Genomic DNA, 17,677 nt, shown 5'->3' with positions numbered 1-17,677 from the left:
TGGTCTCTGGACTCTGGGCCCATTCTCTTCTCTAAACTAAACTGCTTTGAACACACACTTATAGATCTCCCATCTTAGAACCACTTGCAGTGTGACTCTTTATTCATTTTAGTATTTAATTACATCAAAAAGTTATGTGTAGTTTGTAAATTCAAAAGTAGTATATAAATGTATTTAGGAATCTTCTTTTCTACTGTCGTGTATAATACTTATTTTTTACCAACTTGATGGTGAATTCCCAAGTCAGGATCTGTAACTTCTCTACTGTCTCTCCTTTCTCTGTCCCAGCTAAATACATAGTAAATGCTTTCTGACAGGTTACCTGATTCCCTCTCCCAGGGTCTAAGCACCAGGAGTGAAATGGGATTTTTGTTGCTACCCATCCGAGATCCTTGCACTATACTAGTTGACAGAGGCAACAACAGACATTTGATTTCACAACACTTGTCAGTGACATAGATGTCAAGGATCCCAGGAGCAAAGGAAGAATGTTAGGTCTGGCAGCCACCTCAATGGGACAAACAGGCAAGAAGCAGATGGACATACAGACAAGCACATAGGGAAGTAGTGCCCAAGGCAGTACAGAAGTGTATACCTGGGGCTGGATGCACTTGAATTTCTTTTTCAGCTTATCCTGTTAAGAGCCCATGGAATGGAAAGGCTGATGAGCAAGGTGCAAGGATAGAGGAGTGGGAGGGAAGGGTGAATGTGTTCTAAACTCCTGAATGTCTCAGGTTCCCTCCGCCCCTCACTAGTTTCCCCAGTCTCTATTTTCCTAATCCTAATTCCAGCCTCTCTCTCTCTCTCTCTCTCTATATATATATATATATATATATACATATAGAATCCTTAACACTGATTGGACTCTTGAATTTCCCTAAACTAAACTAGGGCCACTCTAGCCTCAAAACCACTCAGAGAGGGAAAAGAAAAGACAACTCAGGGTCCTTTGAGTTACTGAATCTAAGTAACCTTCTGTCCTTTTGGATCCCAGAACTTTCATTACTTATGCCCATACCTGGAGGCCACCATTGATTTTTCTACTGCACCAGTCAGAAGAACTGGATTCAAAACTAAGGAGCCATCCTAAGGGCTGGACCCTGGGCAGGCATCCCCTAGTCTATAAAGATAGCCCACTCTAAGTCACAGCCCAGTCAAGATGACTACATACAATCACTCAAGTTGGCATATTTCCCCAGTCCTTAGTTTCCCCTGTGCCAATCAAGATATCCCAACCAGCACAAGAAGTCTCCAGCATAACTTTTCATGCTAAGTCCCTGAGGTCCAAGGGCCTCTCTATTCATATTTAAGGTCAAAGTCACCTGTTCCCAGCTAGCCCTGCAAAAGACAGCATTCCTATGATGTCTCCCAGATCCTTAGCATTATGATGAAGTAAAGAAAACATCAGACACTTCTTAGGCAGGAAAAGGGAAGAAATCTGAGCCCAGAGAGGGTACAGCAGTGCCAGACTCACCTGGACATCTGGGCATGGCCTCTTAACTGGGGGAGACTGGCTGGGGGAGTCACCCGTGCCCAGCTCTGCCCGCCCTAGGTGCTTGACCACAATGCAGCATCTCACTGGGAAACCCCTAGAGGAAAGAAAAGTCTGAAGTGGTAGCCCAACTGGCTTAAAAGAGAAGTTGACAAGACTTCCCCATGTCCATTTAGGGTAGAGGGGGCCAGGAAAGCTGGCACTGGGGAAAGGCTCAATCAATCCAGGGCAGTAGCCAGTAGGTCAGCACACTTACTTTTCCCGACACTTTTCCAGGGACTCATCGGCCAGCTCCTTCAGGTTCACAAGCTTTTCCCCCCTGTAGAAGGCATCTTTGGAGAACAACAAACATTCCAGGCCTTAGTAGGCACTATACTCCCCAGTGGGCACAATGTACTTAGGGCCTTTCCTGAGTGGGCCTCTTGATTCGCTCTTCCAGGTGATTTGGACTGACAGAAGGTCAGCTGAGGTGAGGACAGGAGAGGAAAGGCAGGCAGTGCCCACCTTCCATTCTGAGCAGCTCCAAACCAACAAGCTTATTAAAGACCAAGACTCTAGTGTGTGGGGTTCTGGAGAAGGAGTGAGAAAATTAGTCACCTGTAGTGATGAGAAGGCTGCAATTGGAATCCAGGATCCGTTCACTTAGAGACTCTGCAGAGAAGCCTGCAAACTAGGGAAGGAAAGAAAAACTGAGGGAGAGAGGGAGGTCCCAGAGATTGAGTGAACAAGGAAAGAAGTTGCTCATAAAACACTTAGGATCTCTAAGCCAGGGTCCTGAATAACTGAGTTGGACCTATGACACAAACACTCTAAGCTCCTTAGTTTGTTATTTACAATCTTCTGTTATCCAGGCCCAACCTACTTCTTCAGAGCCCTGTCCCCCTCTATAACCCTTTTTCACCAGCCCAAACTCCTACCACAATGGAGTGCAAAGCTCCCAGGCGTGCACATGCCAGCATGGCCACCACGAGCTCCAAGATCATGGGCATGTAGATGGCCACTCGGTCACCCTTCTGAATGCCTGCAGGTAAAAAACACAGAATATGGACCATGGACCCTTCGTGATGCTACTTGCTCCTTCCCATCCAGCTGTGCCCCTCCCCACCCCAGCTAACTTTTCAGCTCCTCTAATACCAGAGTCTTTCCATTCTTTTTCTTCTCCCACAAATCCTCAGATATCCCAAGGTCAGGCCTTTTGGTCCCTTTCCCACACCCCCACACTCACCCTGTTTACGGAGAACATTGCTGAACTGACACACTTGGACCAGAAGTTCACGGTATGTGATCTGGGTGGTTTCCCCTGGCTCATTGCCCTCCCTGAGGTACACCAGAAAGAATAAGTGATTAGGGGTACAACTTCATCCTCAAACAAGAGACAGAAACAGTCATAAAATCTATCTAGCAATAGCAAGACCTGGGACTATCCTGTGGGAATAAGCCATCTGCCATCACATCTGAGCTGACCGGACAGATATTCTGGCTTTTAAAAATACTTTGTTTTGTGTGTGTATGTCATTGAAAAGTACCCATCTATCTCTGGGTCTCATTTTTTATGTTTATAAAAATGGGGTGATAGTCACTTCTCTTGCATTCTTGGAATATGTTAAGAAGAAATAATATCACACATGTGTATTTTCCTAATGAGGCTCAAGGCTGCATTGGTATTATTCAAAATATGGTCTCCAGATCACTTGAAGCCCTGTTACCTGAGGAATTTGTTAAAACTAGAATCCTAGGCCCAAACTCAAACCTACTGAATCAAAACCACAGGGTCCAAAAATGTGCTTCTTTGTTACAAGCTGGTACAAAGAATCAGTGGGTAATTCTAATGTCCATAAAGTTTGGAAATCATCACCGTTGGGCTGGGGATATTACTCAGTGGTAGAATGATTGCCTAGCATGCATGAGGCCCTGGGTTCAAGCACTGCAAAACACACAAACAACAACAAATAAAGCAAAAAGTTTTCCCTCGGTATTTGTTCCAATTTGATTATTTATTTATTTGTTTATTTATTTATTTATTTATTTATTTATTTTTGGCGTTGGGAATTGAACCCAAGGGCGCTTAACCACTGAGCCACATCCACAAGCCTTTATATTTTTTATTTTGGGACAGGGTATCACTAAGTTGCTTAGAGCCTTGCTAAATTGCTGAGATTGGCCTTGAACTTGCAATCCTCCTGTCTCAGCCTCCTGAGCCACTGGAATGACAAGCATGCACCATCAAGTCCAGTAATTTGATGATTTTTAATATAAATAATACATACAAGTGGAACTGCATAAAAAGATACATAAGGATAAATGTCCCTCCCATCTCTATCTCCCAATCACCTTGCCTACTGGCAACCACTGCTACTAATATTTTGTGTGTCTTTTCAAAGACAATCAATTTGCAGTTAGGGCCACACCTAGTAGGATATAGGGCCTAGGTTAACTCAAGTATTATGGAGTGACTATAATAATTATTTAGAAGAAGTCACATTGTTAGCATCTTTCATAAGATCCTTGGAATAGCACAAAATTGGGCTGGGGTTGTAGGTCAGTGGTAGAGTGCTTGCCTTGCATGCGTGAGGCCCGGGGTTTGGTCCCCAGCACCACATAAAAATAAACAAATAAAAATTTAAAAAAAAGGAATAGTGCAAAATTCAAAAACTGAATTTTATTGTTGCGGTGGTGGTGCTAGGAATTGAACCCAAGGCCTCATGTGTGACAGGCAAGCACTCTACCACTAAGTCACATTCCCAGCACTAAAAATTGAATATTAAAAAAATTGATTTTTAAAAGGTATAAGCACCTCACAGTCTCTAAGTACAGGAAAACAGTGGTAGGAAGAGCTGCTTTATTCAAGAGAGAAGCCTATTAGACAAGCATGTATTTATATATCTATGTTTATATACTCTCACTTTTATACACAAATGATAGCATACAATGCACACTATTCTTTCTTGTTTTTAAAACTCAGTATTATATATATCAATAAACTACACAAATCTTAACTGTACACTTAGTCATTTTGCTTTTAAATTTTTAATAATGTATATTGGTGTCATTCTCTATCAAGACTAAAAGAACTATTTCATTCTCTTTGTCAACTGTACATACAATAATTTATTTAATAATAAAGGCTTCAATGAATATCTTCATATTTAAATTACCTACAACTATATCTATAGGATGAATTACTAAAAGTGGAATTGTTGGGCATTTTAAATATTGATAAATTTAGGAGACAAGCACATTCAGTAGGAGGGCCAAAGAATGCTTCTCCCTGGGGAGGTGATATTTTGGCCAAGACCTGAATAATAAGAAGTAGGTTGAGCCTAACTATTATGTATAACTATAAATCGAAGGAGGAGGAGGGGGGGAGGAGGAGGAGGAGGAGGAGAAGATAGCCATATTATAATTCTTTTTTCTTAAGAATTTTTTTCACAATACCTTTTTTCTATTGATTTATTTTTATATGGTGCTGAGGATCAAACCCAGGGCCTCACATGTGCTAGGCAAGCGCTCTACCACAGCCCCAGCCCACCATATTAATTCTTGAGAAGTGTATTCCAAGCAGAGAGAGAGCATCAAATGGAAAGGCACTAAGACCTATTCAAAGACCAATAGGAAGTCAGTATGACTAGAGTACAGTGAACAAGAGGTTGGGTAAGAATGAGAGCTAGGGCTGGGGTTGTGGCTCAGTGATAGAGCGCTTGCCTAGCATGTGTGAGGCACTGGGTTCGATTCTCAGCACCACATACAAATAAATAAAGGACCTTCAACAACTAATGAAATATTTATTAAAAAAGAATTCATATTTTTTAAAAAAGAATGAGAGCTAGACAACAGCCAAATCATGCAGGACCTTATAGGCAATAGTAAGAAGTTTGAATTTTATTCTACATGGTTTCTTTCTGGTTTCCCTTATACACAAAGCTCAATCCCACTTCCATACTTTTGATCAAGTCATTGCCTCAATTCAGAATGTTCCTTGTCCTCCTTCACAGCACCATGTAGCTCTCCCTCAGCACTACAGGCCTTTGCATCCCCTCTCCTTCTACCCAGAATTCTTATGAAGGAGGAAACTGAAACCTAGAGAAACATAGTAAATGGCCAAGGTCACATAATAATAAGTGGAAGAGCCAATAATAGATTCTCAGGTCTTCTGATTTCATGTCAGGACTCTTTTCCTCATAGTGTGAAGGACAGGGACTGGCAGGGAAGCCAAATCTTTTCTTACTGACAGAGGTTACACAGAAGATTATCAGCCTCTTTCCAGCTTCTAGCTTGATGAGTCAGTTACTATCCTCTCCTTGGCTTTAACCCTCCTGGGGCTAAGAGAAGCCAAGCACAGAGAGCTTACTAAAGTGAGAAGGAACACGGAGAGAGGGAGCTGGCAAATGGCCCTGAATGCCAGAGGCAGGAAAGCATTTCCTTGATTGGCCCACTTACCAATGTTATAGGAACGTTAGAACATCTCCAGTTACAGTTGAATGCTGACATACATATCCTCGTGCATATGTCCCCATGTGTATACCTATACCACCTCACCCATGTGTACTTACTAACAAAAAAACACATATACTGATACATAAACATTCTAGGCACAAAAGCAGTCTATCTGTACACATGGGCACAAATAAACATAAGTATATACATTCAGAACTCAAACATGGGCCATCTGCAAGCACCACATTTACATACCCACTATTTTTTCATGAAACTTTACATTATTTAAAATTATCTCATTTATTTTATTTGTATATTATCCACGTCTTTCACTGGAGCTTATGTCCTTCATAAGCTCCACGATAGCAGAGACCTCATCTGGCTTATTCACTGCTACCTCTTAGCCACTGGAATACAGCCTGGTACACAGAAGGTAAACAAGAATATATAAGCACAACTTTACAAGTACAGCTTATTTGAAATCATTTCTAGTCATGCATGTGTGCGTACACACACATAGTTGTATGTGTCTCTCCCTGGCCATGGACTCAAGTTCTACATTATTGATCTAGGCACCTTACTCATTCCAGTATCTTCTTTCTCTGACATATACACCAGGCTGGGGCCTCTGGCTGGTTGGAAGAAGGGAGGGGACAAAGTACTAGCATACCACAAGATTCCAAGCCCTCTAGGAAGTCAGAGCTCTTTACAGAGCATCCACTTTTATCTCCTAACTCTGAGAGTCAAGGAGATTATGAGTTTTTCTTGGGGGTCACTGGGTAGGTTGTAAAAGAGCAGGAATAAGGACTTAAAAGTCTAAGCCTCTTTCCTTCACTTTGTGAGTTACATGCTCAAAAATTAACAGGGTCCAGGCAGGTATTGTAAATGAGGAAAGTAGATCACATGAAAGAAAATCTTTGATAAAGACAAGATATTATCTCCCCTTTCCTCTTTTCTTACTTTCTTTCTTTTTCTTTTCTTTTTTAATTCCCCAGACCCACTCCTTTAGTCCTCTTAACTTTTCTTTAAGAAGACAACAACAGGACTGGGGTTGTGGCTCACCGGTAGAGTGCTGGCCAAGCATGTGCGAGGCCCTGGGTTCAATCCTCAGCACCACATAAAAATAAATAAATAAAGATATTGAGTCCAACTATAAATAAATAAATATATATATATATATTAAAACAGCAACAACTGCAGTAGAGGGCTCACCCACCGTCCAGTAGGCCCTGGGTTCAGAACCCAGCCCCTCAAGGGCAGGGCAGGGCAAAATGGCAAAGTATACTTTACTAGCTGGATATGGTTATGCACCCTGAAGTCATAGCTACTTGGGAGGCTAAGGCAGGAGGATTGTAAGTTTGAAGCCATCCCAGGCAACTTAGGGAAATCCTGTCTTAAAATAAGAAATAAAAAGTGCTAGAGTTTAGCTCAGTGGTAGTGCACTTGCTAGCATGTACAAGGCCCTGGTTTCCAACCCCAGTACTAGAAAAAGAGAGAAAGAAAACACAGCAACATATGTACAATAACAGTTATCCTTAGTTTGTGGGGAAACATTAGCAAGGGGTAGCAACTAGAAAATTGGAGAATGCATGCTCTAGCAAAAAAGAAGGCGTTGGGCTGGGGTTGTAGCTCAATGGTAAACCACTTGCCTACCACATTTGGGGTGCTGAGTCTGATCCTCAGCACCACATAAAAAATAAATTAAAAAGTATTTCATCCATCTACAACTAAGAAAGAAAGAAAGAAAGAAAGAAAGAAAGAAAGAAAGACGCATCTAGTACCTGATTTTGTCCACTGGCTCAATTGCCAATTTTTTCAAAATTTCAAGACATTCCTGATATCTATTTTTGTTAAAACTTCTGAATTTTTAAGTGTTGACAACAAAATTTTAAAACTTTTAAATGCTGTAGCACAAACAAAACTATTAATGAATGCCTAATGGACTACTGATTGGGAACCTTTGCTATAAACCAGATCACTTAACCTTTATCTAGAGGCCACAGGGTTAATGGGACAACCCAAGGTTCACAATCACTAGGTCCTTCTTATGTCCTTCCTCCAAGGAATCTTCTCCAGGGAGCTCTCTCTAACTACCTCATCCTCATATTCTCCGAATTTACTTTAATACATTATTGATTCAAAATATATTTAGAAGTAGACAAATTCTTTTCACATTTATTTCTACTGTCCCAGTCCAATATCACCATTAGTTGTCAGATTGTATCATTACTCCACTCAAAATGCTCAGATTGCTTTCCATTTAATTTTAAGTAAAAGTCAAAGTCCTTATAACAGCTCACTAGTTCCTACATGATCTAGTCCTTTTCTATTTTCATATATTATCGTTCTCTCTTCCTCTCCTCCCTCTGCTCCAGCCACATGGCCTCCCTAGTGTTTGGTAAAAATACCACAACACACTTAACCTCAGAGGGTTTGTCCTCCACTTGGAGCATTCTTCCTCTAAAGAGCCACATAATTTATTCTCTTTGAATCATTGTTCAAACATTGGTTTCTCAGTGAGGTCATCTTTGACTATTCCATAAAAGAGTACCTGGCCCCTTTAGCCTCAGGTAGTCCAAGTTAACATCTTCCATGAAGTTTTTCTTAGTTTCCCTTTACCCCCACCTACCTGGAAGCTGAAATTTCTCTCTTCTTCCCAAGGTCCTTTATGTCACTTTCCTTGTGATTTATTTTTTCACCTTGTATTACACCTTGGGCTCTTGGAATAAAGATCATGTCTTCTTCTCTGTCTCCTCCAAGCACAACTGGCACAATAGATACTCAAGGGTCATGGTCAAATCACTGAATGACTGATAATTGATTAGTGACAAGAAATATTGGTAGTCACCTCTTTATATGAGAAAGGTAGTCATTGAACTGAAGATTCTAATTCCCTACAACTACAAGCAAGGCACAAATTGGGAGTAAAGAGCTAAGAGAAAATAGGTGGGAGGGTTGGTAGAGAGAGCAGTTGTCTAGCATGCATGAGGCCCTAGGTTCAATTCCCAGGAAAAAGAAAAGAAAAAAATAGAGGGGAAAACTGAGTTCTCCATAGATAGATTGGAGAGGAGAGTCTACTGGCAAGTTAGGTCTTCCAGAGGAAGTCAAACCTGCTATGAGAGGAGCAACCAACTGAGATTTCAAGGAAAAGAAAAGATATTGTGTGGGAAGCCATACTCCCTGGCTGGGTGAGAGGCACTTAGACAACTGTGTCAGAGCCTTCCCCACCCTGTCCCAGGTTCGAGGGCTTGTCCATGTGGAGGTGTGCCTGGCCACTGATCCGAAGAACAATCACTGACCCTGACCTTGGAATGCTGCCCCCCTCGACCTTCATTGGATGGGATTTTCTCTTGAATTTTTTGTTCCCCAATAAAAGCTCACTCCCTGGCATGTTCTTCCTCTCTCGCTAGCCTCTTGTGTAAACCTCACCACTGCATTAGGTGGCTGGAGGCGGGAGCTAGGAGAAGCCATCTCCGGAAGCTGAGCATTAAAGGTAACGGGAGTATATCTCTTTAATTTTAAAACTCACTAGTTAATTTCTATGCTTTGAACCTCTTTTATGAAGCTCGCGTGCTGGTTGCGTGGCAGAATATTGAGGGGTATGAGAGCAAGTCTTAAATATCTGTTATCTCTATTGATTCCACACTAGTGCAAGTTGCCTTAATCTGTTGCCACAATGGCCCCCCTAACTGGTCTCTCACTTCACTCTTTCTCCCTTCCAATCTATACATCATTTGGAATGATCTATTAAAAACTGAAATCATACCACATCATCTCCTACCTAAAACCCTTTAATGGCTTCCTTTGCATAAAGAAGGAAATCCAAGCTTCTAAACCCTGTATCCTCTCCAGCTTCATCTTGTGCCATTCTCTCATTCTGCTTACTGACTCCAAACACACTAATCTTCAGAAAGACAGAACATTTCATGTTTTTTTTTAAACTATCTTTTCCCAACTTTTTGAATGGCTTTTATGTTTCAGGTCTCAGCTTAAATGTCACCTTCCTAGTGAGGCTTCCTCTGATCACCTTTAATTAATATCAGCCCTTCCTGTTATTCTTCCTTACAACATTCCCTTCATTTTCTTCGTGGCAGTTTTCTTAAGGATGCTTCTTTTATTCTTCCCCACCTCTTCTAATTGCCTGTCTCCCCTACTAGATAAAAGGTAGCTTCTGAAGTTAGAGACCAGGTTGGTTTTGTTCACTGCTGAATTCCTAATGCCTTGACAAAACCTTGTATATAATACATATTCAATAATATTTCTGGATGAATGAATGAATCTGAAGGATTGTTATAACAAAGAAGTACACCAGTATTATATAACTATAAATGGAACAGCTAGGTCAGTGGGAGAGCTCAATATAAAGAAAGCATTTCTGTCAGAGTTGTCCAAAGATAGAAGATCCTTTAGGAACTTCCTAACTCTAAAGATATCATGAACAATTTTGAATTTGCAGGAATACGAAAGAGCACATTCTGCCATGTGGAACAAGCAAATCCAGCATTTCTCAAAGTATGGTCAGATAGTGTTAATAACGCAGATTCCAAGGTCCCACCTCATACAGCTTCAGGATAGACAGATGTACAATTTGAGTTAGGGAAACAAATACTTCTAATAGATGATTCTCCAGGGAGGGGGACATGGAATTTTCATCTTACAAGCTTTCCATATAATTTGTGTTTACTGAAGACTAAGATGATCTGTAAGGCCCTTCCAACTTTAAGATTCTTTGATTTTTATAAAATGAAGAAATAATATGAAAGAGTTCTATGATCCATAAAGTACTGCACAAATATGAGGTATTCTGAGGTAAATATGCCCTCAAGTTATTTTCCCTTTCTCCAAGGGAGCAAGAAGTGGAAGCAATGTAACTTGACAAATTAGCAGTCTAATGTTCCCTCTGGGTATTTCTGCCCTAGCTGCAGTGAGGAAAGAGAAAGGCAGAAAGAGAAAGTAGAAGGAGGTACACCCCCAAATTCATCACAAATCACTCAGAATGCCAAAGGCAAATGAAGCTTTTGAGATCTACCAGTTTTATTTATAGATGGCACAGAAATGGGAAGTGATGACTTCAAGGTTACTTAGCACTTTACTGTCAACATTATTCTAAAGTAGTGCTGTTCAATAAGTAGTAGTTACTAACCACCTAAAGTTATTGAACACTTGAAACGTGGATGAAGAACTGAATTTTTTTCAATAAAGTTATTTAGTTTCAATAAGCTTAAATTTCAATAATCACATGTAGCTAGTGGTTACCATACTGGATAGTGTGGCTTTATAACAAAATGACTCTAGTTCAGGACATTGTTTCCCTAAATGACATGGTCTTCAAAAGAGAGATGTTGTTCTCAAAACAAAACAAAAAAAAGTATAAGGAAGAAAATCAAAATCAGAGTGTGGTTGAAGACTACTAAGGATGACTTTTAGTGTAGTTATCAGAAATATATCATTCTCTTTGGTTTCTCTCTCACTCTGTTCTTTTTTTTTTAAACTCCATAGATTTCTATATTCAAGTGATAGCTAGTTTGCAGACACTAATGCAGCCTCATCCAGCTCCTGATTTAAAAACTGGAATCAACTATCATCCTATCACTTGAACCTGGAAGTACTTCCCATTAACTATAAAACTAACAAAACTAGAGTAAAAAGTCTCAATAAAGGAGAAACACCTGCCTAAACATAGTTTACCTTTTGTTCCTCCCTGATTCAGAAAGCCAGGTCTGTACCAACTGAATGTTGAGGGAAATACAAATAAAAACTTTAATGATATCCCAATTCACACCCACTAAGATAACCATAATAAAACAGACAGGTAATAACATGTTGGCAAGCATGTGGGGAAATTGGAAGCCTCATATATTGCTGGTGGGAATGTAAAATGATTCAGTCACTTTGGAAAAGAGACTGGCAATTCCTCAGAAGGATAAGTACAGAGTTACCATATGACCCAGCAATTACACTCCTAAATATATACCCAAGAGAATTGAAAGCGCATATATATATATATAAACTTGTATACAAATACCCATAGTAACATTATTCATGATGTCAAAAAGTAAAAACATCCAGCTACTCAGGAAGTTGAAGTGGGAGAACTGTAAGTTCAAGGCCAGCCCAGGCAATTCAGTAAGACCCTATCTCAAAATAAAATTTTAAAAAGGGCTGGGCGTGGGCTGGGGTTGTAGCTCAGTGGTAGAGTACTCACCTAGCTTGTGTGAGGCGCTGGTTTTGATCTTCAGCACCACATAAAAATAAATTCATAAAATAAAGGTATTGTGTCCAATTACAACTAATGTATATATATATATATATATATATATATATATATATATATATATTTTATCTACCAGTTTTATTTACAAATGGCACAGAAATGGGAAGTGATGACTTCAAGGTTACTTAGCATGTTAAAATATACATATATATATATATATATGCATAGGGCCAGGTGCATGGCACATGCCTATAATCCCAGCTGCTTGGGAGGCTGAATCTAGAATTCAAAGCCATCCTCAGCAAAAGCGAGGCAATTAGCAACTCAGTGAGAACCTGCCTCTAAATAAAATACAAAATAGGGCTGGGGATGTGGCTCAGTGATTGAGTGTCCCTGAGTTCAGTCTCTAGTACCAAAAAAAAAAAAAAAAAATTAAAAAGGGATGGGGAGGTAAATCAGTGGTAAAGTGCTTGCTTAGCGTGCACAGGGCTCTGGGTTCAATCCCCAGTAAAACACACAAACACATACATACACACACACATACACACATGCCTATCAATTGAGGAATGTATAAATAAAAATATGATATATCCATACAAAGGAACATTATTCATTCATAAAAAGGATGAAATACTGATACGTGCATGCTACAACATGGATAAACACTGAAAACATGCGCCAGGCATGTTGGATCACAATTTTTGAGACCAGCCTCGGCATCTCAGTGAGGCCCTAAACAACTTAATGAGACCATTTCTAAAAAAAAAAAAAAAGGCTGGGGATGTGGCTCAGTGATTAACCACCCTTGGATTCAATCCCCAGTAATAACAAAAAATTGTGCTAAGTGAAGAGCCAGACACTAAAGGCTACATATTGTATATGTCCAAAATAGTCAAGAGTCAGAGAGTCAGAAAATAGATTAGTGGATGTCAAGAACTGGAGTGGGGAAAGTTGGAAGGAAATGAGGAGTGACTTTTATTGAGAAAGGAATTTCTTTTAGGGCAATGAAATGTTCTAAAATTGATTATGGTAATGGCTATATACCTCTGTGAATATCATTGAAATATACATTTTTAAAAAGTTTTTAGTTGTAGATGAATATAATTCTTTTATTTTATTTATTTATTTGTATATGGTGCTGTGGATTGAACCTTGTGCCTCACTACCTCACTGTGCCTCACTGCTGCTGAGCTGCAACCCCAGCCCTGAAATATACATTTTAAATCATTTGTACATTTTAAATGAGTGAATTGTTTGATATAAATTACACCTCAATAAAAAAACTCACTGTGACTTTGATTAGAATTACAATAAACATACAGATTAATTTGGAAAAAATACAGACGTCTTTATAAGTATTCCTTTCCAGAAAGATTATATCCATTATTTCATCAGAAAAATTTAGCATTATCCATTCATTCATTCCTTCTTGGCTTATTGGCACTTTTTTAGTAGTATTACAGTCATGTAGACATCTGTTTCCTTCTCAGTGCCTAGCACCAAGTTTATACATGATGGGCATTTTATACATAATTGTGAAATGATTGGATAAAATAATGAATGAAAAAAACGAACAAACTTATGACTGCTTTTGTAACCAGCAGGACCCAGGCTGATCAGAGAAAAGAAATATGGGAGGAAGGAGGAGATAAGAGAAGATATTGACAAAGAAGATAGACACTGGACAGGCACGGGAAATGGTAGACACAGAGAAGAAAAGAATGTGGAACTTTTGGAATGGACTAGAGAAGAGTTTCTTGAACCCCTAAAGTGGGCTCAGTCTGGACTCCATTGCCATAAGAGAGACTAGAAGAAGGTCCTGAAGCTGAGGTTCAAAGTACAGTACTCTTGCTCTGTTATCTGTGCTATTATTATACACTGTCCTCCGGCCAGCTATTTTCAGGCCTTAATCCAGAGACCTTGTGTCTGTTCCCCTTGGAAGGTAGCTTTGGTGCCAGTTGGACTCTGTACCTCTTCTCTGTTGAGAAGACAGAACATGAGCCAGTACAGAAGGTAACCCTTTTCTCCATCTACTTACAGGAGGGAAATCATACACAATTTTTCCTACCATTCTGTGCTGGCCTTACCCATAACAAGTGAATGAGGGCAGCTTTCAAATCCTTTATTGTCACAGCATTTGGAATGCTGCCTAAAAGAGAATTGTAACTGTGGGCTAGGGGTAGAGTGCTTGCCTAGCATGCATGAAGTCCTGGGTTCAATCCCTAAGGGTGGTAGAGGAGAGACAGAGACAGAGAGAGAGAGCCTAGACTATAAAAGAAAATGGGAAGAATAGCCAGGGGTACCATCTTACATGTACATCAGGATCCCTCAAGTGAAATAGATACATGCAAAAATACTCATTACAGTGGTTCTGTTATCTAGGTAAGCAGCATTGTTTAAATTGTTAGTCTTCAATCTAGTGTACTCTATTTCTGTGGATACCTAAACAGAAAAGTTTTCAGAGATTAAATATATCTAGATCCTCAAATTTCATGTGTAATATTTCCTAACACTGATCTGTTAGGAAATCTGGAGTTGGTTCCCCTTGCCTACTCTCTCCTTCACAGTTTTCCTTCTCCCATGTTAATATGAATGTCATATTCTCTTTTATCCCAAACTTTATTTTGGGGAGGAATCAAGCTCAAACCCTCACATACGCTAAAATATGCAGTCCATCACTAACCTACATCCCCAGCTCCTAAATAATTATTTTTTGATGGTACCCCACTCTGACATCAGAATTGTCTGAAGGGGTTGTGAAAATACAAGTCAGGTATGGGAATGTAGCTCAGAGGTAGAATAATTGCTAGCAAGTGTAAGGTCCTGAGTTCAATCCCCAATATCACCCCCCCACACCCCGCAAAAAATGTCCGAGGTTTTTATCTTCAGGAGATTCTGATTCATTAGGTTGGGGTGGGGTCATAGATTTATAATAAGGTCCTCAGGCACTTATTTATACATGCTAAAATTTGGGAAGTCCTGGCTCTGAATATGGAGTCACTAGATTTATTGTTTACTCCTTATTCAGTGTATGAACTACAAAAAAATGAGCCTGTTTCTTTCTTGATAAAATATAAAATGAGAGAAGAGAAATAGAAGGAGGTGAAGGTTAATGTAGACTGGATAATCTGTAACAGGTCTCAAATTATGGTTCCATTTCTCCCTTCCAGCAGCAGAGAATGGGCCTTCAAAATCAGTTTCAAAGAAAAGAGGTAGACAGAGAGAGGAAAAGATGGAACTTGTAGAATAGAATTGGGAGTCATGTCAAGAAGTGTTTTTTGAGTCCCTATGGTAGGCTTATTCCTGGACTCTGTGCCATGGGAGAAAATGAAAGAAGCCCTTGGAGCTGGGATTCAGGATATGGCACTCATATGGAAACCCAATACTTTTATGGGAAAGAGGGGAAAAAAAGAACAAACTTAGCTAAGGTAGAGGCCAAATAAAATTAATGAAACACACCATGCCTGCCTCACATGGTTATATAAATCAATACAAATTTAGCTAATTCTTCAAATTAATATAAAACTGCTTTAAAATGCATTGCCTCACCTGATCCTCACAACTGCCTTAGTAGTGAGTACAGCACATATTATTAACCCAATTTTAAAGATACAAGAAATCTAGAAAAGACTTGCCAACACCACAAAGAGGGCTAAAGGCAAATCTGTGACAAGGTTCAAGGTTTCCAACTTTCCACTGCACCAATGTGAAGTACACCCAAATGAACTTGGAGAAGTCTGTCTCCTAAAAATCTCCAGGAGCACTGTCATAAGCTGAGGAGGAAACTCCCAGCCACTTTGAACTTCAGACTGGGGCAAGACCACATTTACCATGATCTCTTTAACCTCCTGACAACTTCCTGAAAGATCCCAAATTCAGGAAGCTCTCATGTTTTTGAACCTTCATAGTTCTTGACTTGTCAAGTGTCATAGAAGCATTTATATACCCATTTGCTCCCAGAGATGTGTCTCCCACCTCCCCATCCTCTCCATTGAAATAAGAAAAAGGACATTGTTCCCAATATTTCCTAAATAAAATTGCAGCTCACAGGCAAATATTTTGCCCCATGAGATTGTGAGATCCATGAGGTAGATTTCCCCTGTTTATTGCTATATCCTAAGCACTTATTATATTTCCTGACATATATCTATAAAAATAAAATTAGATTTCTGTCAGTATGTTTCACATGTGAAAACAACCGAATAGGTTTTCACCAATCTGGTTGTCAAATTTAAGATTCTCTAACAATATTTGTAGTAGTTTGGGGAACATTTCAAAAGGTACAGTCATCTGAAAAAGCAGCTGATACTAAAGTTCAATAAGAGGCCTGTGTGACTGCTTATTTGGATAGATTTCCATGTATTAAAATATCATGGCCACCCTAGTCACATTGTTGCCCTGGACTCAACAACCTCCCCTTTGAGCTCTCTCCCCAACCCCCAACCCCACCACCTGCCTTCTGCCCAGCTGTCTTCTGCAGGCTGTTTCCACTGAGGAAAAGGAATCATAATGTATGTCTGCAATCTAGAAACTCCACTCTTTCGACCCCCTTGCTGATGCAAGTAAGGGTGCCAACTTCCTGCTGGCACTAAGGATTATATCCACATAAGAATTCAACAGAGAGGAAAGGGAAAAAAAAGAATTCAACAGAGAAGTGGCAGGAAGATCATTTCTACTGTCTAAGGGATTGCTGATGATTATGATGAAAAGTAACTAGTGAAGGCATTTAAGAAGAAATTGCCCTCCAATTGTACTATAATTGAGCATCCATAAAATGAAAAAAAAATTCAGCTACAGGGTGACCAGCACAAGGACATAAGTCAGTTCCTGGTAGGAGACTGGACTGGGTAAGGATAATCAACTGAAGGTTCATGGGTTTTAAGTGCTTGTGGCTTACTGAAGCTTAAGTGAGGGTTTCCTTGCAATGAATAGAATTTCCCTTTGGTCCCCTGTCACAAGTTTAAAAACCTCACAGTTTGCATAATTATTTAACTTGGACCACTATAACTTTTTCATACAATACACAGAATGAAAAGAGCTGATATATTGGGGGCGGGAGCAAAAGGGAGCAAAAAACAAACTTCTAGTTAAAAATCACACTCAGAAATGCAGATGTCACCAGGCACAGTGGTGCATGCCTATAATCCCAGTGACTCAGGAGGCTGAGGCAGGAGGATTGCAAGTTGGAGGCCAGCCTCAACAACTTAGTGAGTTCCCAAGCAACTTAGTGAGACCCTGTCTCAAAATAAAATATAAAAATAAGAGCTGAGGATGTGGCTCAGTGCTAAAGTACCTCTGGGTTCAATCCCAGACCTAAATAAACAAATAAGAAAATAAAAAGAAATGCAGGTGTTGGTATACTAGAAATATTTCCTGTATGAACAAGTCTATGCACTATGTTCCAGGGTAAATATCTTCAGGGTCTTATGTATTTTCTTTAAATAAAATAATGATTCTTCCTGTTGTTAAAACATAAAACTTTAAGTAGACCAAACCTTAGATGAGGGCTATTCTCAAAGCTTCCATCCCAAAAAAGA

The 17,677-nt window shown here is 39.7% G+C and overlaps 1 protein-coding gene and 1 pseudogene across 3 annotated transcripts in view; one reads left to right on the top strand and one right to left on the bottom strand.

Annotated features, from left to right (window-relative positions):
• The window catches only part of Acss2 (acyl-CoA synthetase short chain family member 2), a 48,626-nt gene that overhangs the window by 12,722 nt on the left and 18,227 nt on the right, over positions 1 to 17,677 (bottom strand). For 2 of the 3 annotated variants that reach the window (XM_026383210.2, XM_026383213.2), the window contains exons 3-8: positions 2,718 to 2,809; positions 2,410 to 2,513; positions 2,090 to 2,162; positions 1,749 to 1,824; positions 1,475 to 1,589; positions 596 to 634 (exon numbers count right to left, since the gene is read on the bottom strand). In XM_026383210.2, the coding sequence (XP_026238995.2) occupies positions 596 to 634; positions 1,475 to 1,589; positions 1,749 to 1,824; positions 2,090 to 2,162; positions 2,410 to 2,513; positions 2,718 to 2,809 (499 nt within the window). The remainder of the gene's footprint in view (positions 1 to 595; positions 635 to 1,474; positions 1,590 to 1,748; positions 1,825 to 2,089; positions 2,163 to 2,409; positions 2,514 to 2,717; positions 2,810 to 17,677) is intronic. The other variant, XM_026383211.2, reaches the window with a different exon arrangement.
• Positions 16,654 to 17,022, top strand: LOC113178903 (eukaryotic translation initiation factor 1 pseudogene; annotated as a pseudogene).

Source organism: Urocitellus parryii, chromosome 6, assembly GCF_045843805.1.
Source record: "Urocitellus parryii isolate mUroPar1 chromosome 6, mUroPar1.hap1, whole genome shotgun sequence".
Classification (NCBI taxonomy): domain Eukaryota; kingdom Metazoa; phylum Chordata; class Mammalia; order Rodentia; family Sciuridae; genus Urocitellus; species Urocitellus parryii.
This window is presented reverse-complemented; position numbering and strand designations above follow the sequence as displayed.